Source organism: Apteryx mantelli, chromosome 34 (assembly GCF_036417845.1).
Source record: "Apteryx mantelli isolate bAptMan1 chromosome 34, bAptMan1.hap1, whole genome shotgun sequence".
NCBI classification, from domain to species: domain Eukaryota; kingdom Metazoa; phylum Chordata; class Aves; order Apterygiformes; family Apterygidae; genus Apteryx; species Apteryx mantelli.
This window is the reverse complement of record NC_090011.1, coordinates 1,548,199-1,569,544: the sequence shown is the minus strand read 5'-3', so window position 1 is coordinate 1,569,544 and position 21,346 is coordinate 1,548,199. Positions and strand designations below refer to the sequence as shown.

General features: G+C 49.9%; 1 protein-coding gene across 1 annotated transcript; it reads right to left on the bottom strand.

Annotated features, from left to right (window-relative positions):
- Positions 1 to 8,716: 8,716 nt before the first annotated feature.
- On the bottom strand, positions 8,717 to 21,276 carry LOC136994903 (natterin-3-like). Its single transcript, XM_067314322.1, has 3 exons — positions 21,248 to 21,276; positions 11,143 to 11,266; positions 8,717 to 9,572 (listed from the first exon to the last, which is right to left on the bottom strand). The coding sequence occupies exons 2-3, from the start codon at positions 11,264 to 11,266 to the stop codon at positions 9,010 to 9,012; spliced, it is 687 nt and encodes a 228-aa protein (XP_067170423.1). The 5' UTR covers positions 21,248 to 21,276; the 3' UTR covers positions 8,717 to 9,009.
- Positions 21,277 to 21,346: the final 70 nt, after the last annotated feature.

The window sequence follows — 21,346 nt, the reverse complement described above, 5'->3', positions numbered from 1 at the left end:
CACACAACGGTCAGTTTTCAGAGTGGAGTGTGTTTTCCTGATGCTATTTCTGAAACTTGCATTGCTCAGCTACAAACTGGTACGGAGAACAAACAATGATGCTGGTGGCACTGGTTATTTAGGCTTGGTTGAGGCAAGCTGGGAGGTCTCCTGACTTCTCCAGAGCAGAAGTACCCATCACGCAGCACTGCCTGAAGGAGAGAAAGGAGGAGACTTTCAGGGGCTGCCTGCTGGGTGGCAGTATCCCCTCCCTCCATCACATACTGGCAACGGCACACAACAGCTGCTAGAGAGGAGCCTGAGGTTGCAGGAGGATTTCCCTGATGCCCATCCCTTCTCCTTCTCCTGCTCACGCTGTGTTGCGAGACCTAATGTTGCCGCTCTGTCACTCGTGCAGCCACCTTCAAGGAAATGCAATAAGAAGATTCTGCTTTTGGCAGCAGGTGTAGGGCAACCTGGGAGCGAGGCTCCTCTTTGTGGTACCCCCTGGGCCTACAATTACCAATTGAACAAGCTGCTGCGTTTTGAAGGACTTCCTGCTACAGCATAGCTCAGACAGGGCCGGAAGGCACAGGCTGAGCTTAAACGGTGCTGCTGGGCCTTACACAGAGCTGCTGGGTGCGTGGGTGGAGGCCCCAGGTAAGGCTGCTCCGGGCCATTAAGGTCTATGAGTGCCCCCAGGGCCTTGGGTGCAGCCTCCCCTCCCAGCAAGGTGGGTCCTCACACCTTATGGAGATCTGGGTGCAGAAGGGACTTTCTGCAGAGTGATTTAACTGCTGTGAGGTGTCAGTGGGCTGTTTCAGGGGACACAGGAGCAGGGTAGGGCCAGGGAACTGGGAAAGGCACTTGGCAGGGGGATCTTGGACGAGGGTGGAGGTGTTCAGTCTGTTTATGAGGGGTCCTGGAAGCTCGACAGGCTGGAGGGGAAGGGTCCCAGTTGGCCCTGGGGAGGCCCAGAGGCTGGTCAGGCTGTTCCCAATGGGATGGGGAGCTGGGAGCTGAGTGTGGTAAAAGAGCTGTCAGGGCAGGGACCTGCCCAAGCTTCAAATGGAGCCCCTGGGCAGCAGGTGCGTTTGGGGCTCCGAAACAAGGTTGGTCAGGGCCATTAAGGCATATTAGTGTGCTCAGGCCAACTTGGGTGGACATCAATGATAGGCTCACTGAGCAGGCTACTATTGCAGCAGGGGATAAACCAGCTGTGGCAACTAGGGATGTTGTCCGGAATTTACTCCCCCGACTTTACCGGACCAGATCAGATCCCCATGAGCAAAACCATCCAGACTAAGATGCTGTGAACTGCCTTCCCCCCGCCCCCCCATCTTAAAGTGATTCTGCTACCTATGATTGAGGGTGGGACTGGTACAGTGGGGGAAGCCACAGTGCTGCTATCTCAGTTAGCAGAGGCATCCTCTGTTAGCGGAGACAGGAAATGAGGAAACAGCTGTGTAAATGAGAAAAAGAAGAGTGAGTCGTGGCACTATGTTCTGAGACCTGCTGCGAGTCGGTGTGCCATGGGGACTTTTGGATGGCAAACCCAGTGCAGAGCTGCTCGAGCGGTGTCTGCAGCTGCAGCCGGAGCAGCGCACACAGCCCCTGGGGGAGGGGAAGCGCAGCAAGCAGCCTGGAAAGTGGAGGGGGTGGGACGTGCAGCACCTGCTGCCCCGCTGGCAGCGTGCACAGAGCGGGAGCTGCCAGCAGCACAAAGAGAGACCAGGCAGCATTGCCCCTGCTGTACTTGCTTAGCTGTACAGTGTTTGTGGAGCAAAAAGCGTTATACCTGCAGAGGGCAAAAGCCTGGGGAGATGTGGCAAACTGATGATATTGGACCCTTACGGGAGAGGCAGCAGCACAGATATGTCCTGACCACTGTAGATGCCTGCTCCGGTCTATTGTACACCCACTCCTGTGCCGCAGCTCCCCAGGCTCACACCATTAAGGCATTAGAAAACTTGAGTGGGTTATATGGTTCCCCCGTGGAAGTCCAAAGTGATCAGGGTACCCATTTTGGAGGGAATGACATTCCAAATTGGGCCGGAGAGCAAGGAATCGCCTGGCATATCACGTACCCTACCATCCGCGAAGGGCAGGATTGATAGAGCGAATGAACGGACTGCTCAAAGAGCAGCTGTGCAAATTGTCCCCTCCTGGTACCCTCATGGGTTGGAGCAAAAACATTTGTCAGGCAACTGCCTGCCTCAGTGACCGCCCACTGCGTGGCTCTATCCCGTATGCTCGTTTCAAAGGGGAATCCATCAAGCAGCCACATGGGCTTAGAGTGCAACGGCTGCACCTCCAAGACTGCCTCCCTAGGCAAGCCATGCCCGGGAGTGCAGGCTTGGATCTGTGACTGCCACACAAAGAAAAAACCCTTGAACCAGAGAGCCAGCATCTTGTGAGTATGTGGTTAGCCATCACCATACCTCAAGGGTATTATGGTCGCGTGGTGCCCTGTAATAGCCTAGCTCTCCAGGGGGGTGGACATCAAAGCAGGAGTCATTGACTCGAACTACCTTGAGGGGGCAGAAGTTGCGATCCCTTACACCAGATCCCAACCCCTGCAATGTGCTCTGAGAGATCAAATAGCCCAACCGATATGTGAGTGGATAAGTGTCCCCACTATCCAGGAAATAGATTCCTTGCGACTGACCCAGCACCCAGGAGGTTTGGGGTCTACAGGGCGTGCTGTGTAGGTGAGTGACTGGCTAAACCTGAGCACTCGGAAGGGGAAATCATTGCTGATGGGCCAGGAGACACCCACCTGGCACTAATCAAAGGGGAAAGTGTCCCAGTCTACGGCCCCTCTAGGAAACTGTTGCCCAGAGAACCGTGTATCTGTTGAGCGGAGCCGTGACATTGCTGCCCTCCATCCTAACCCTGTGCACTGATGGCAATTGGGACACTGACGGAACTGCGGTGAGCACATCGAACCCAACAGCCACAAGATAAAGAGCCTATTTCCAGTACTACACGATGTAAAGTCCAAAGAATCCGTGTGGGACCACCCCTGGCAGTGACTGTCATCATGGCTGTTGAATTTCGGACTATGGGGAAAATGCATTATGCTCCTGGTTCTGGGCTGATTAGTCCTCTATGCATGCATGGTATAATTTACTATATACATATACGTGTATATATATATTCACTATGGTTTAGTTGCCTGCACACCTTTGCTCTTAGTTAGGCTAATCACAGAATCACAGAATCGCTGAGGTTGGAAGGGACCTCTGGAGATCATCTAGTCCAACCCCCCTGCTCAAGCACGGTCACCTAGAGCACATTGCACAGGATTGCATCCAGGCGCGATTTGAATATCTCCAGAGAAGGAGACTCCACCACCTCTCGGGGCAACCTGTTCCAGTGCTCTGTCACCCTCACAGTGAAGAAGTTTTTCCTCGTGTTCAGATGGAAGCGTCTGTGTTTCAGTTTGTGCCCGTTGCCTCGCGTCCTGTCGCTCGGCACCACTGAAAAGAGTCTGGTCCCATCCTCTTGACACCCTCCCTTCAGATACTTGTACACGTTGATAAGATCTCCTCTCAGCCTTCTCTTCTCCAAGCTAAACAGGCCAATCTCCCTCAGTCTTTCCTCATAAGAGAGATGCTCCAGTCCCCTCATCATCTTTGTGGCCCTTCTCTGCACTTGCTCCAGTAGTGCCACATCCCTCTTGTACTGGGGAGCCCAGAACTGGACGCAGTACTCCAGATGGGGCCTCACCAGGGCTGAGGAGAGCGGGAGAATCACCTCCCTCGACCTGCTGGCAACACTCTTCCTGATGCACCCCAGGATACCATTGGCCTTCTTGGCCACAAGGGCACATTGCTGCCTCATGCTTAACTTGGTGTCCACCAGTACTCCCAGGTCCTTCTCCACAGAGCTGCTTTCCAGCAGGTCAACCCCCAGCCTGTCCTGGTGACTGGGGTTATTCCTCCCCCAGTGCAGGACCCTGCACTTGCCTTTGTTGAACTTCAGGAGGTTCCTCTCTGCCCACCTCTCCAGCCTGTCCAGGTCTCTCTGAATGGCAACACAGCCCTCTGGGGTATTGGCCACTCTTCCCAGTTTGGTATCATCAGCAAACTTGATGAGGGAGCACTCTGTCCCTTCATCCAGGTCATTGATGAAGAAGTTGAACAAGACTGGACCCAGTACTGACCCCGGGGGACACCGCTAGCTACAGGCCTCCAACTAGACTCTGTGCCACTGATCACAACTCTCTGAGCTCTGCCGTTCAGCCAGTTCTCAAGCCACCTCACTGTCCACTCATCTAACCCACACTTCCTGAGCTTGTCTATGAGGATGCTATGGGAGACAGTGTCAAAAGCCTTGCTGAAGGCAAGGTAGACAACATCCACTGCTCTCCCCTCATCTACCCAGCCAGTCATTCCATCAGAGAAGGCTATCAGGTTGGTTAGGCATGATTTCCCCTTGGTGAAGCCATGCTGACTACTCCTGATCACCTTCTTTTCCTCCACATGCTTGGAGATGGCTTCCAGGATGAGCTGCTCCATCACCTTTCCAGGGATGCAGGTGAGGCTGACTGGCCTGTAGTTTCCCGCGTCCTCCTTCTTGCCCTTTTTGAAGACTGGGGTGACATTGGCTTTCTTCCAGTCCTCGGGCACCTCTCCTGTCCTCCATGACCTTTCGAAGATGATGGAGAGTGGCTTAGCAATAATGTCCGCCAGCTCCCTCAGCACTCGTGGGTGCATCCCATCGGGGCCCATGGATTTGTGGGTGTCAAGTTTGCTTAAATGGTCTCTAACCCACTCCTCCTCCACCAAGGGAAAGTCTTCCTCTCTCCAGACTTTCTCTCTTGCCTCCAGGATCTGGGGTTCCTGAGGGCTGGCCTGACCAGTAAAGACTGAAGCAAAGAAGGCATTCAGTAACTCTGCCCTCTCTGCATCCTTCGTCACCAGGGCACCCACCCCATTCAGCAAAGGGCCCACATTTTCCCTAGTCTTCCTCTTGCTGCTGATGTATTTGAAGAAGCCCTTCTTGCTGTCCTTGACATCTCTCGCCAGATTTAATTCCAAACGGGCCTTAGCCTTCCTCGTCGCATCCCTGCATACTCTGACAACGTTCCTATATTCCTCCCAAGTGGCCTGTCCCCCTTTCCACTTTCTGTAGACTTCCTCCTTCTGCTTGAGTTTTGCCAGGAGCTCCTTGCTCATCCATGCAGGTCTCCTGCCTCCTTTGCTTGACTTCCTACTCATAGGGATGCACCGCTCTTGAGCCTGGAGGAAGTGATGTTTGAATATTAACCAGCTCTCTTGAACACTCCTTCCTTCCAGGGCCCTCACCCATGGGATTCCTCCAAGTAGGTCCCTGAAGAGGCCAAAGTTTGCTCTCCTCAAGTCCAGGGTTGCGATCCTACTTGGTGCCCTGCTGCCTCCTCGCAGGATCCTGAACTCCACCATCTCATGGTCACTGCAGCCAAGGCAGCCCCCGACCTTCACATCTTCCACCAGTCCTTCTTTGTTTGTTAGTACGAGGTCCAGCAGCACACCTCTCCTTGTTGGCTCCTCCACCACCTGTGTCAAGAAGTTGTCACCAATGCTCTGCAGGAACCTCCGGGACTGTTTGTGCCTAGCTGTGTTGTCTTTCCAGCAGATATCGGGGTGGTTGAAGTCCCCCATGAGAACCAGGGCCTGGCATCGTGAGGCTACTTCCAGCTGTCTGTAGAAGGCCTCATCGACTTCCTCTTCCTGATCAGGTGGCCTGTAGTAAACACCCACAACAGTGTCACCCATGCTAGCCTGCCCTTTCATCCTTACCCAGAAGCTCTCGACTCGCTCTTCATCCACCCCTAGGCACAGCTCAATACATTCCAGTTGCTCTCTCACATAAAGAGCAACTCCACCACCTTGCTTTCCTGGCCTGTCTTTCCTAAAAAGCACATAGCCATCCATGATGGCACTCCAGTCATGCGAGCTATCCCACCATGTCTCTGTAATGGCAATGAGATCATGGCCCTGTGACTGCACACAGATCTCTAGTTCTTTCTGTTTGTTCCCCAAGCTGCGTGCATTGGTGTACAGGCATTTCAGAGAGGTGATCGAGCATGCAGGTTTCCCAGGAGGGGTAAAAGAGGGTCCTCCATAGCCACATCCCATGCACACTTCCCTGGCTGCATTCACCTGTTGGAGGCATCCTGACTTGAGCAGCCTTTTGCCAGCTACCCTGTCACTATAACTCTCCCCTTCCCCCATCTTTCCTAGTTTAAAGCCCTCCTTACCAGGTTGGCCAACCTGTTGGCAAAGACCCATGTTCCCCGCCTCGTGAGGTGGATCCCATCTCTCGCCATCAGTTGTCGATCTTCAAACAGGGTCCCATGGTCGTAGAAACCAAAACCCTGTTGCCAACACCAGCAGTGCAGCCAGTCGTTAACCTGGAAAGTCCGTCTCCTCCTCCTCTCATCCATCCCCCTCACTGGCAGGATTGAGGAGAAAATCCCGGAAAGGCATGTCTGAACCTTGTCCACACACTGGTGGCACCAATGCCACGTCTCGGTCAGTCAAGGGGCAGAGTGTAGTGAGAACACCTGTGGAAGATCTGGCGAGGGGTCAGTGACTGGCAGAGTACGTGGCAGCAGCCCCAGCGTGTGAAACTACACACTGACCAAATTCCCATCAGGGCCAGGCATGCATACTTCGTTTTGTCAACAACATCTAGCTGCTTCCCAGGCAGTAGCTGCTCGAGGTTAGTGCAGTTGAGATAAGGAAACAGTTCTAGTAGATTTAAGGGGCCCTTACGAACAGCGGGGGAAGTCCTGTCCGTGCGTCCAGCCTGTTCGTCCGACCCATACCTCCAGCAGCTTCCCATCGGCGACCCTTCTGCGCGGAACCTGGGGCTCCCCGTGCAGTCTGTAGTGCAAGTCCTTATCAAATCTATCCTGTTTAACCCCTTATGAACCTCGAGTGTCTCCCTCCGCCGGTATCCGACCCTCTCTTGCCCACCTTGCGGTCACACCCTCTGTCCCTGCCCCTTGCTGTGCTGCCTACTCTTGTTCTCTCCTGGTAGTGAAGGAGTTTGCTTTCTAACAGGCTGAGAAGCATTGCTCATTTCTTTGAGCGCATTTTCATTTTCCATAACAGTCTGCATATGGTTTCAGAGTTGAGAAATAAGTTCTCCCTGCAGCTTTTCCTGAGCTATCTCTTCCTTCTTGTTTTTCCTTCTCTAAGAGGACCTTCTTGTGTGTTGCCTTGTAGTTTTGTTGGTTCCTTTCCTTATAACAGTACTACCATGGAGAAATGGTCTACAGGAAATAAATGAAGGCAATGATGAGAATGGAAAATAATGCAGAAACCTCGAGGGGAAGTAATTGTAAGCAGTCACTCTCAATGGATTCTTTAAAATTACATTGTGCCTCACTACTACAGGGACTTTTAAAATTTCACAGTGACCAAGGTCTATTTACAAACTAGGATATCCTCTGTAACCATTGTCACGATGAGATTTTCTAATGATAAAGTAAACCCATCCTTAGCACACACCCTTAGCTCTCAGTGTTAGCAAGGACTCATGCTGCCCTGGAAACAGCTCTGAGACATGTTCTCTGGCGTAAACCTCGAGCTTCTAAAACATCCGTCTCTTGTATCTCAGTGCACTAGCCACAGTGAGGAAAGGGGAAATATGAAGGTGAACCTGGGGGCTGAGTTCGATGGAGCAGAAAGGGGAACTCCATGGTGCTGGGCACTGCTAGAGTCAGAGGCAGAGAAAGCGTCACACCTTGGCCTTTTGGCCATACCTTTCCATTTTGCTTTTCACACCCTGTGGCTTCCTGATTGTGTAGCACGTGATGAGAAAAAAAGCTGACTTGTTGGGGCTCTCTAGCGACTGTTGTTCTCACACCAAAGCAGAGGAAAGAAGCTTATTCCCCTTTCAGGAAATGCTGCTTGCAAGTGGTTGGGCAGGGCATGTCAACGTTTTTGTGGTTTGCCTCTCTTAAACACAGAGGCTGCCCAAATACATCAAAGAAGAAAGGGAATGCTTGCAAGATGCCTGCCCTGCAAGGTAGCTGCTGAAGCTGGGGACTGTTTCTTGCTGAGGAGTGGGTGGGAGGAGGTTTGTAGTGCAGCGGGAGATGTGTCCAACACAGATGGCTGCTGCGTGATGAACTCTGAGAGATCCTTGCTCAAGGAAAGGGGAGGCACACGGTGATGCTGGAGACAGGAGATGGGTAGGAGGGGGATCCTGGGGAGAGCGCAGAAACCTTCTAGGTGCGATTCATAGCGGGGGATGGAGAGAGCTTAAATTCAGTCATGTTCAGCACCATCCCCTTCACACCCTGAGCCTATTGCTATTGTCTTCTGATGGCTCCGAGCCCTTGATTCAAGATGCTTAAGAGGGTCCCAGTTGCCCCTGTGGAGGCCCAGAGGCTGGTCAGGCTACTCCCTAAGGGATGGGGAGCCAGGAGCCGAGTGTGGTAAAAGAGCTGTCAGGGCAGGGACCTGCCCAAGCTTCAAATGGAGCCCCTGGACAGCAGGTGCGGGTGGGCGTCCAAAACAAGGTTGGTCTGGGCCGTTAAGGCATATTAGTGTGCTCAGGGCCCTGATATCACCCAGATGGAAGTGTGCTGTTTCTTTTTGTTAGCTCTGTTTGCAGAATGATTCGACAAACAACCATGCTTTTCACTTACTTTATTTGTTTCTAAGTCAAAGGGAGAGGTTGGACCCTGCGGAGGTATGTAGTAAAGGGTCACACAGCTAGTGTTACATCTGTTAGATTTTCCTCTTGCTGTACGATAAATGGAAACGTAGAAATAGCGTGTGGATGAAAGCAAAGCAGATTAGGAAATGCATTCTTGATTTTGCATCTTCAAAGAGTGTCCACCAAGCGCAGGGGATGGCATCAAGGGAACATTTTCTTTCTGTTAAAACACCAATTCAATGTCATATCAAAAAACACCGGTTCAGCGTCTTCATGTCAAGAAACAGGCAAACAACATGCATCTGACACGTATCAGATGTTTATCTTAGGACGAAATGATTTGTTATCAAGTTGCCTGTCTCTATGCGCTTAATCTCTCCTCACAGTCAAAACTTCGTAGTATTTATACCAAGACTCATAGCCATCAGTGACCACAAAGAAAGCTCTGTGGCGGCCATGCACTTTCCCCAAACCATACTTGTTTCTTCCCACATAGACATCTTCCCATGGGCAACTCTTAACGGCATTTGACGGTGCATTGCCAAAGGATGCACTTCTCCATTCCAGCCATGCCCTGTTGCCTTCATTTACCAGGATCTTAAAATTAGTGGACGACCGCTCTTTTTCTCCATAGGGATAGTAACAATAGGGGCCCCGTTCTGGGGAGTAGGATCCCGTGTCACAACCTGACACAGCGCAGACATATTCTTGTCTTTTGGCATAATTGTTCCAGTTGGACACAGCCCACTCAGGCAACCTTCCTGTGAACGTGACCCATTTGAGGTTCGAACCAAATAACTGGCGTTTTCTCCGAGGAGTTATTTTGACCTCTGACAGCATGGAAAAATCCTTTCCCTCTGTACTGGAGAGTTTTACCGCTGGTGAGTGCCCCAGCACCTCACGATCTTCCCCCTGTCCCTGGGGAGATGCTGCTGAAGGGAAGAGAAAGGGGAAGAAGGACCACTATTAGTACGGTAGCGTTGGCATGCTGCCGTTCTCCTTGAGCTATTCACAGCTATTTAGGATTTGGCCATCTAATCGGACAAGCATGAAAGCACAAGATATCGAAGCTGAAAGGAATGAGACATTCAGAAGGAAAGCAATCCTTTCACTCAGGGATATTTCTCCTGGCCTTGAGGCGGTAATCCCCATAGCTAGTTATCATCTCATGTAACCACTGATGTATTATTTTCCCATCTGAGAAGTGGGAAATGCTTTGCATCAAGCACTGACACATCTTCCTATTCAGCAGCAAAAAAAGGCTCTTTTAGGCAGTAATTCACTGGGTTTAATGCTGGCGTCTGCTATCGTGTAGGTGAGGCACACCCTGAACTGGTATATGCATTGACTATATCTTCATTGAGCAAGGTGGGAATTGAGTGGAGTGACTGGTCCTGACGGAGACATCACCCACTCATCAGGGAACTGTCACTCATCCTCAAGGTCTCTCTGTGTCTTCTTCAGGGAATTCCTTTTCTCAGAAATCTTCCCTTACTCTTGTGTAATTATGGAAGGCAGACGTGATCCTGTCCTATATCTCCTTTGGCTATGATGGTGTTTTAAGTGGTGGCCTAACTGCAGCAAGAGCCTGCATTTAGATGCCTAAATTTACATCTCTTGCTCTCAGGCTGAATCTCCCTGCCACCCCTGGAAGCCCATAGGGGACTGAACTTAGGGGCATGAATCTGGCTACAAGTCCTACTTGAAGGACATAGTTCAGCTGCCCTCACAGAGGAATGTGGTGCTAGTTGATATGCTCTAGGATATCTGAGACATTAACACAGGGCTGACTGAGATAATACAGGACCCACAGGAGAGCTGTGCCCTTCTGCAGCATCTGCTGCAGTTTAGGAATGATACCCCAGAGCATTAAATATGCTACTAGTCTCCTGAGTTAAGTCCTTAATGTATGCGTCTAAGGTGCCTCATTTAGGGCTGAGTTATGAAACCTTGAGTTATGAAAGAAAAGACCTGAGCGGGGAAAAAAACAGTCTTATTAAGCGGTGACAAAATTACTCAGTCTGATCTTAGAAGCTGGTGAATGATGTGGTCTGTGTAAGAACAGAAGTCAGAGAAATGAGAAGGGGATACGAGGGGATACAGAAATCAGAGTGGGATTGCTTTTTCAGGTTAATACACCTCCTTCCATGTTTCCAGTTAGGGGTTCGAGAAGTTGTTTCAGTTGTGAACCATTCACATTTGCATTGGTTTCTTGGCTTTGACAGCCAAGTCCTGGCAGAAGGCTTGCTTTAGGATCAGCTGAATATTTGTCTGCACTCCACTGACTGCTCTGATTGCACTGCAATAGTTTATCATGGGAGGATAGACCCTTAGCCCACATGCAATCATCTCTCAGTCTGGATCTAACTCCCATTCAGAAGGATTCAACGGGAATTATTCTCCTTTAACAAAACATCTCGCCTTGTGCCCTTAATACACCTGAGAAGCTACAGACATCATGAATAGACTCGGATTTCCTTTAGAGGCGGCAACTCACAGTACCTGTTGGAGGCGAGATGCTTTCTTCTACAATTCTCCTCAGGGCTGAAGGCAGGTTGCTGGCTTGGGCAGTGGCTTTCCCACTCAGGGACAGGAGGACGAGCAGAGTGCAAAGCTGGAGCCACATCTGGAATCAAAGGCACAAGGACAGCTTATCAGCGACAGCAGCAGTCACGACTTCCAGCTTGGTGAGAGAAGGTACAGGGGCCAAAAAGAGAGGTGGATTCAGGATCTTTATAGCTGAGGGAGATCAATGGGAATTCCTAGTATGTGACTGACTGCATTCTTGAAATAGCAGCTGCTCTGCTTTCAAGGAAAAGGATGACTGGCTCAGCAAGGGTTGCTCACTTTTCTGAAATGAATCTGAGATTATAGAGTAAGAACTCAGTCTTTTCTCTCCAAAGCTCCCCTGAGTTGAGAGCTTTCCAAAATATCGATACCTTCCTCGCATTTGTTGTTCTGCGTGATTCAGTGAAATGCCATCAGGCCCTGTTCTGGTGACAGACAAGAGCAAAAGATGGGCATTTTGCATTCTTAGATGTGGCTTGACTCTGAGGAGGTGGCAATAACAACTCTTTCTAAGTGAAACTGTCCCTGTATTCAGTTTAACAGGAGGCCAGTTTTTCAGAAAGCTGTGGAGAAACTGGTTAGCAAAACATGAAAGAGCCCAGCTTCCTTAGTATAGCGCAAGTCCTGCAGACCGTCTCCTGCTGCGGTTCCCTGAAGCACTGGAGGGGCAGCCGAATAGGAGAAAGAAATAGAAAAGAGAGGTTTGCTAGGGAAGTTTGGACAGCCCAGAGGTGTAGTGGGAAATGTCGCCCTAAACCCAAGAGGGTTCTAACCTAGAGAAACTGTAGCTTTAAATCACCGATAGCATCTTGTTTTTAAGCCCTAACCTCCCAGCCTGTCCCAGGCAGCATTGTTTGACCACATATGGTCTATGCAAGTCAATGTTGACACTTCCAGTCATGTTTATCCATGCGATCCTCCTGCTATGCCTTCTGCCACAAGTGCTTGACATTCTGCATGTCAGACTGGACTGTTCTTGTGCATTCTTTTAGAAATTATTTGTTCTCTGCAATTTGCTGATATGACAGCATATCGGATGCCAGCACAGGGCACTCTGCTTATCTTAATTCATACACCTCCCTTAACTTGTACTTCCTACATTCATAACCTTTTCACTTTATCCTAACGTTTTCCAGAGCTTTCTTTTTTCTTTCCCTTAATGACAATTTTATTATTTCTGTTTTGACACAACAGTTTTTAGTACTGCAGCAACGAGCTCGTAGTCTCATGACTTCATTAATTAAAATGTCCTATGTAAAACTTCTCATATGAGAGAGTCCTGTCCCGTATTCCTGACATGTGGATTAAATGTAAAGAGGACCTTGCACAGCCTAATGTTGCAATCATGCTAATAAGTTCTATTTGGCCGAGCTCTATTTAAATGTCACAGCTCTTGCTTTCTACAAATATAATTCAAAGTCAGATAATCTTCTTTGTCCTGGCTGTCATGCCTTCCCTAAGGCAGTATTTGTTCCTTATTTCAGTAGATAATGCATGTAGGAAATGTAGCTTTTCACGAGTGTTTTTTTGCTGAAAACATTAAAAATAAAATTAACACTTAATATTATCATTCTTCTTTCAAACAAGGTGGGTTCTGTGCGGGTGATATAATTCATAATAGGTGTCTGACTTACAGAGCAGCAGCAATGCAATGGTGAGGGGACCAGGGGCAGGCGCCCAACACGCCATACCCCATGGCAGCTTGCTCGTCTCTAGCAGCACGCTGCTCCAGTCGTGAGCTTGCAGGCTCTGCTTTCTGAGCGGCTGTGGGGAGCAGCAGAAAAAGTGTCCGCTCCAGTTTGCTGCGTCTGGGAACAACCCTGGCATGTATCTGTGGCCAGAGGCGCCTTCCCACAAAGAGGAGAATTAAAGTGTCTTCTTGGTCCTCTGCAGAAGCCTGGCCTTCGTCTCTGCCTTCTCTTGGTGCCTGTCCCTGCTTTTTCCCCTGGGTCTGAGAGGGCTGAGCACACCGATGTCTGCTTTCACAATGGGGTCTGGGTCTCTCACAGTGAGCAGACCCCCCGCAAGATACATTAGGGAACCGTGATCAACCCAAGAGGGCAAATTTCCCCATTGCTCCTCTCTTGCCCAGCACTGCAGATCTGGCCCTGCAAATAGGAGGGACTCATGGGTCTGGGAAGACATGACTATGTATATGAAGGTTGTACGGGAAAACGCAGAAGAATGTCGAGGAGATCGGCAATGGAAGCTAGCCAGACTGGTCGCCTGCTGCTGCCAGGATGGCCCCAGATTGACCGGAGGGGGCTGGTAGCTGCAGTGCTTGCCACTCTGGCAGTCCCCAAGTACTGGCCAGAGTTGGCACAGGGGGAAAATGTTACCCTGAAGGCGGCTGAATCTGCTTTACAGGCTATGCCCTTCCGTGCTGCTTCGGAAGCAGCTTGGAAGCTAGCCAGACGATTAGGGTGGGCACTGTTGATGGGCATTCGAGCCTTAGATAATGAGCTATCGTCTTTGCAGCCACAAAGAAAAGATCTGGAGAAGGAGAATGGAGATTTGCATGACGTGAAGGCGGTAGCACAGGAGTTGATCACGAGCCAAACTGCAAAGAGTCGGGAATTAACCCATAGGGTAGAGCGATGAGCTTTACGAGTGGCTAACAAACGCCATGCGCGCTATGGTAAAGCCCCAACTACAGTTGCCCAGGTGAGAGCAATAATAACTAGACCTTTCTGGGACCTGGAGGAGTGGGATGGTAATATTTGGAGTACTTCATCTGACTCGGAGATTGAATTTGGATTAGAAGGAGAACCGGCTACTCCCCAGGTCCGACCTCTTGTGCAACTGAAGGGGGAGAGGCAAGTAGATGGGAATACAGTGGAGCAATCTAGGACGTCTATCCCGAAGGAATTGTGTCAATTTTTACCTGCTTTCCAGCAGCGGCCTGGGGAGTCTTGTTAGCCTGGTTAGTGAGAGCATGGGATGCAGGTGCCGGATCGCTTAGTCTCATAAGAGAGGAGCTGAATTTGATGAGCCCCTTTATCAACTGATGCTCAAATACAGTATTATCTTACCCAATTAACTTCTGCGCAGGATGGGGCAGGAAATGTTATTGTAGCTCCAACATTATATCAATAGTTAGGCGTCACTGTGGAAGGTGCTTACCCGTTCACAGGTGAATTAGCCGCTACAGTGGGAGCGTGGCATACTTTTGAGGAAGAGATCAACATGTTGTGACAGCTAAGGGTAGTAACTGGATTAGCAGATGAAGAAGGACTGGATGGTGTGGAAATAATGCGGCAGATGAAAACCCAGTGAAGGGGGGCTTCAAGTGCCCTAAAGCTGTTACTAGGTGGCACCGTAATGCCTGCAACTGGAACAGTGGGGGCTTTGGTAAACAATATAAGGGATTTGGCACTTGTTGGTGAACCAGCTACTAAGCAAGTGAGAGCAGCTCGGAATTCGAAGGCGAGAAAATTGGCAGGGACTACTAAATTGAGTGGAAAGGTAACAAGGCGACAGGTGCGGACTGATTTGCTGCAGGCAGGGGTATTACGTGCTGAGATAAATGGTCTTTCTACTGTTGACTTATTCAAGCGGTGGCAGCAGTTACCTGCTGATCAGCAATATCAAACACAGCCTACTGCCCCTCCTGCTCCAGCCACAGTGTGGAAACTGCCGGCCAAGAGACAGTGAGGGGAAGGAGGGTCCCCTGCAATAGGAGCGTCCGTTGAAGCTTATCATTGGGCGGGGGGACCCACGCCCTTATGTACCCCTGTGAATTCGCTGGCGCTCTGGAGGAGAAATTGCTGTGCTCGCTTTAGTAGGTAGCGGGGCAGAAGTTACCGCACTACATAGCGCGGTAGCTCCGGGGAAGGCTACTACCCATATACGTGGGTTGGGCGGGTCGGCCACTCCAGCGACACAGGCTGTGGTTATGTTAGCAGTTGGCAAAATCCCCTCCACACACACATTTTCTACCCCAGTTTTATTAGCACCGATTGACGAGTACCTCTTGGGGATCGATGTGTTACTGGGCAGAGATATTCAGATCCTGCACGGACTGTTCTCCTTTGGAAAAAATCCTGTGTTACCACAGTTGCGATCCACTACTTTGATTAGAGGGTATCCAAAATGGGAGCCAGTGGATTTACCGGTTCCCCCCACTGTGGTGCAAGTGAAGTAATATGGAATTCCTGGTGGGGAAAAGGAGATTCAGGAAACTAGAGATGCTTTATTGCATACTCAGATAATACACCCTGCCCTGTCAGCTTTCAATAGTCCTATGTGGCCTCTTTGGAAGCCTGATGGCTCATGGCGTATGACTGTGGATTACAGGGAGCTAAATAAAATTGCCCCACCATTAGCAGCCGTAGTACCTGGCACAGTAATTCTGCTGGAAGGCATAGGGAAACATCTGCAGGAATGGAAAGCTCTCATGGATTTGGTGAATGCATTCTTCTCTATCGCTATATCCCCGCAGTCGCAAGATCAGTTTGCATTTACACGGAACAATAAGCAATATACGTTTCAAGTCCTTCCTCAGGGCTAGAAACACAGCCCCACCATTTGCCACCAGAGGATCTCAGCTGATCTCCCTCCCCCCCCCCCTTACAGAGTGTACCATCCATCACTATATTGATGATATTTTGATAATGGGACCTTCTAAAGAACGAGTAAGTGAGCAGTTGTCATTGCTGGTACAGACCCTGCAGGAGCGGGGATGGGCTGTAAACCCTAGGAAGACATCAGTGTGCAATTCTTAGGGACAGTCTGGAGGGGGCAGATGAAAGTTATCCCTGAGAAAGTGCGCAATACTATTCAACAGTACCCTGTTCCCACTGCTGTAAGACAACTGCAAGCTTTTTGGGGCCTTTTGGGTTCTGGCAGACCTTTATACCCCACTTAGCATATTGAATGTGGCCGCCACAGTGTTTGACCAAAAAAAGTAGCCGGTGGCAATGCACTAAAGAACAGCAGCAAGCCTTCGACCTGTGCAAGGAGGCGGTGGTCCAACATTGCGAACTATTCACTCCACATGAGGGACAACCTTTTGAGCTGGAGGTAACGGTTATGGGGGATACAGTGTCTTGGGGGTTGTGGCAGCAATGTGCCCACGCAAGGCGGGAACCTATAGGTTTCTGCTCCCGTTCCCTGCAAGGGGCCGTAGCAAATTATACACCTCTGGAAAAACAGCATTTGGCTGTGGTGTGGGCTTTGCAGGATACCGAACGAGGTACAGTGTGATATGTGCTAATTTGTTACATCAAAGTGAGAAACAGCCTTGGGAACATCCTGGATTGTGATATGTGCTAATTTGTTACACCAAAGTGAGAAACAGCCTTGGGAACATCTGTGGGAACATCCTACATCCTGTGGTGGGGGCATGTACCCCACCTGAGATAATTGAGTTGAGCTAGCGAAGCGGCAATATTAGTTTAGATAGCCTAATATGGCGATGGCGATGTCACACAACTGTGAAATATAGCATGACCATGGAAGTCGTAAAATATATGCGTGATCTGAGGGTCAGCACTCACAATGCAGAGGAAGACTCCAGCCTTCATCCCCACGACCACCAGAGGGCTGAAGAAGACCCCCTAGCAACAGCCGGCGCAACCGCAGAAGTTACAGGAAGTGCCCCGTATACCCGGAACTGGAATCGCATATAAGGAGACTGTGAGGGGGGGGATTGCGCGCGCCGTTGGTAGAGCAGGAGACTCCCTGGCTGCCCAGCGCTGTTTTGCTTACTTGTAACTTGCTCAATTATTCCATTAAATTGGATTGTATGCAAACCAATTGGAGTGGTCGTGTTTGCCTAAAACACAGGACGTGACCCAGTGGCTGCACACAGCCCCATCCCCATTCAGGCATGGGTGATGGATGATACTGTCAGGGCCCACGTGGGGGTGGCCCAAGCTGCAGCTCAGTGGAAATGGAAGCACTATTTACAAGCCTGGTTTAAGGTGGGGAGAAAGGACCCTGCATGCAAGCTTGTTAGGAAAAGTACTGTGGAGGAATGGTTAAGCGAGAGAGGGCATGATCTGACTGGGATGAGCAATCCCATTCTCAGGGTAAGGGAAGGAATGTAGGCCAAGGCGAGCGAGCCTTGCAGCGGCCGAGCAAGCCTTGCAGCGGCCTTGAGCACTACAAAAGAAGGTATTCACAAAACTGGTAAACAAGTCTGGACGGAACTAGGTTCCATAAATGTCGATGGAGCGCGGACAGCAACCTTGCACCAATCATGTATCCGCTTTATACGTATGGACAGAAACTGTAACCAATCATGTAACTATTGCTAGCGCATGCGTATTGCTTGGCGATATATATACTTTGTGTAAGCTCTAATAAAGGGAGAACGACCATACTCATATTGAGACTCCGTCGTTACTCCGGGCCCGTTCCCCCCACTCCGACAAAGTACGTTTTGAGCCCATGCCTCTACTGTCTGAGCTGGAGGGGCTGCCCCCCTTGTTCCCCCAACAGAGCTGTTGCCTGTCCAAGAGGCCCCTCCTTTTGAGAGGTTGTCTCCTGAGCAATGAGAGTGGGCCTCGTTTTCTGATGGCAGTGCAGTGTATTCCTGGGCAGGAGAGCGAGTGTGGCGCTCTGTAGTGCATAATCCTGCCACGGATACTATCTGTTTTGCCTCAGGAATGGGATACTCAAGTCAGTGGGCCGAATGAAAGGCTGCAGCTATAGCTCTCGATGAGGGAGATGCACGCTACCTCTATATGGATAGCTGGGTACTATACAAGGGTCTGCGAACCTGGTTACCAGCATGGGCCACCGCACAGTGGAAGATACATGACAAGGAACTCTGGGGGAGCCCCTTGTGGGAAAGGATTTGGGACATTGTGCAAGCTAAAGCTGTGTCTGTGCGACATGTTGACGCCCATCAGAAGCAGGAGACCTTCGAAACGCGGCATAATACAGCAGTTGATCAGATGGCAACTGCCTCAGAGTTAAAGCAAGCTTGGCAAGAGCATGAACGATCAGGACATCGTGGCCCCATCAAAGTGCAGGCTTGGGATCTATCACCAGGCCATCCCATGTTAGTGCTACATTGGTATAAGACAGCCCGTGCTAACTGTCCCGTTCGTATGAAGATAACAAAAGTGCCTTTCACCAGTATCTGTGGTCACATGAAGTGAGGCGAACAACCGTTTGCAAGCTGGCAAGTAGATTATGTAGGCCCATTGCCCCCCTCACAGGGACAAAAGCATATATTAACTGCTGCAGACATTTACCCAGGCCTTATGTACGCATATCCTACCTCCTAGGCGAATCAATCCTCTACTGTACAGGGCTTAGAGCAACTCATGTATACTTACGGTATACCAAAAGAAATACGGAGTGACCAAGGTACCCACTTTGCAGGCCATGTAGTACAAGAATGGGCAAAGGACTTGGGGATCGCCTGGGTCTTGCATATACCGTACCACCCTCCAGCTAGTGGATTAATAGAGAGAATGAATGGCCTGCTAAAAGAACAAATCCAAACACTTACCACCACGCAAACGTCAAGGGGGTGGGTGAGCATGCTCTCACAAGCGCTGTTTATGCTTAACAATAGGTGTGTTGGAATGCTTACTCCCTATGAGCGAGTACAAGCCAAACTGACGCTAGCAATCCCTGCTCGGATATCTGTAATGGAAAGGGGGATTGCCCCTTGCATATTCGCCTCCGGGGAGGTAGAATTCTGTACACCGGAGCAGCTCACGATTACTGAACAAAGAGTTATAAGCTTACATTTAAGCCTCGACTGCCCTTCACAGTGTGTATGGCTGTTTACACCTTTGATACCTGTTCAAATAGCCCCACTCTTATTGACTTCTTCTCAAGATTTATCTTTCCAGGTTTCCGTATCCACACCAGTGAATGTCTCACAGGGAGCACTGATACTGTGAGGAATTCTGATCCACAGTGCTGGAGTGCCTCATGCTCAGCAAACACCCTCAACACACTCTTTAGCCAGTGTGTGCATGCTAACTCCTCAAAAGGAAAAACGGCCTGGCACTGTTTTAGCAGATGGTCCAGGAGTCACTGCTCTAGTTCTTCCTGATGGTGATACCATGCCTTTCTATCTACCCATCAACAGGTTATCATGCCGGCATCTGTAAGTTGCCGTTGGGATGTTGCCTCTTGCTGACCACAACAGATGCCGTTAATCTACAAGACCATCCAGCTTCCCATGTGAATACATGGATTTGGCTCACACAAAGATCAGCTAATCTCTCTGCTTCCTGTATTGCAGGAGGGCGATCAGTGAATGGTGTCTTAGCTACGTGTTACATAGGTGTACCAGCTCCACTCGTGGTATTGCAGAGTTATATTAAAAAAAAAAAAAGTTGATATTTCTGTTACTCTCATGAATTTATACGATTTGGGCATTGTTTCCCAAAAGACAACACCTTGGCCTTACTCTTTTCGTATAGCTAACATATCTAAAGCATATATTGGCTTTTGCTTTGTAAATGCTTCCTCTGTTCTGCGGAATGTAACCAATACACAGTTAATTTGTAATGACACTGTGAATATTACCTATGCGCCTGCTCACCTTATACTACCATTCGGGTGGTTCCTTCTGTGTGGCACTACAGCGTATACCTATGTGCTGGCCAACGCCACAGGTGGCCCATGCACTGTAGGTCATGTTACTTTAAGCATCCTTCCCTTTATGACGGAGCAGTGAAGGACCTTGCGGCATATCCTAGCAGCAGCAACACTGGAGGTGTAGAGGCAATACATACACCTACAGTGTGCTCGTGATATAGCAGACTCTTATTTGTGCGTTGCACATGGCTACTTGTGTCTGCCTAGAAGAACATGGGTGGAGAAGGGGGTTGCAAACTGAAGGAGGTCAGGAAGGAAGTGACAGGCACAAATGTGAGTGCAGAGGGCCATTACAGGGAAGGGCTTTTCAAAGGGGCCTCCAGGAGCCAGGTCTCTCTCATCTCTTCCCATCAGAGGGCAGTGGATCGCACCTTGGAGGAAGGGTGCAGCGGCACTTCAGCACCTTGGCAACCCAGGCCAGCCACTGCTTTGCACCGCAGCTGCTGACCCGAGAGCAACCTTGCTCTGAAAATGCCCTCCCTTTCTCACATCTGCTCTCTGACAACTCTCAGCAGCGAGCTGTTTGCCTCCTGCTCACTCTGCATGCTCAGAAATAGCCTGTGCTATTTTTGGCACACAGCTCTGTTTGAAGTCCTCCTTTCTCTGCTCTTGGAGTTTGCACAGGTCATCTCGATGTGTTTACAGCAATGGCTCTTATAGTTGGCAATGAGATGCTTTTCCCGACATCAGCCATACGGCTCCTTCAAAAAAGACGCATTTCCTCACGATGCTCTGCTCAGTTTGAGCTGGGCTTGAAAGAGAATTTGAAAGCAGCAGCTAGGAATAGAGAGGCCTGTGGCTAAAAAAGGTGAGTGCAGAGGGTTGGAGGGCTGGAACTGCTACCAACTCTTTGCATATATGGAAGAGGTCTGCCCTTGTGCTTCTCTCCCCTAGACAGAGCCAGTTGCCAGTTCCTCAATGAGAGGTGTTTGGCCAGTGTCACGGAGGAGCGATGCACTTCACTCGTAAGAGGGAAGCAGCACTATGTTTACTGCAGTAAGACAGTGACCTAACAAAGTTCAATCGTAAATAAGAATGATTTAACGAGGTTCGATTGGCAAGGTTCACTCAGTTATTTACTGCATGAAGGACAGGGTCAGATGCACGTGCAACGGAGACCCTCCCGTTGAGTCACGAGGTTCAGAAAGGACCCCCTTGCTTTCCAAACTCCTTCTGAGAGGAGCCTGAGTGCGGCTGGATCCAATCTTAGTCCCAGACTTGGTCAACGGTTCATGTCTAAAGGAGTATGTGAGAAGGGGACCCTCCCGTTGAGTCACGAGGTTCGGACTAGACCCCCTTGCTTTCCAAACTCCTCCTCAGAGGGGCCTGGGTGCGGCTGGATCTGATCCTAGTCTCAGACTTGGTCAACGGTTTATGTCTAAGGGATTATGTGCACAATTAATCAAAGACATAACTCAGCAAAGTTTTGTGAAGTTCGCAAAAATTCAGCATGCTATTGATCACTTACCTTCAGTGACAGAGGATCTGTGGTGGGTACAGAATCTCTCAACCTTGAAGAGTAACCTTGAGAGGCGTCCCTGCTCAAGAGGAGGTTCTGCAGTGCAGC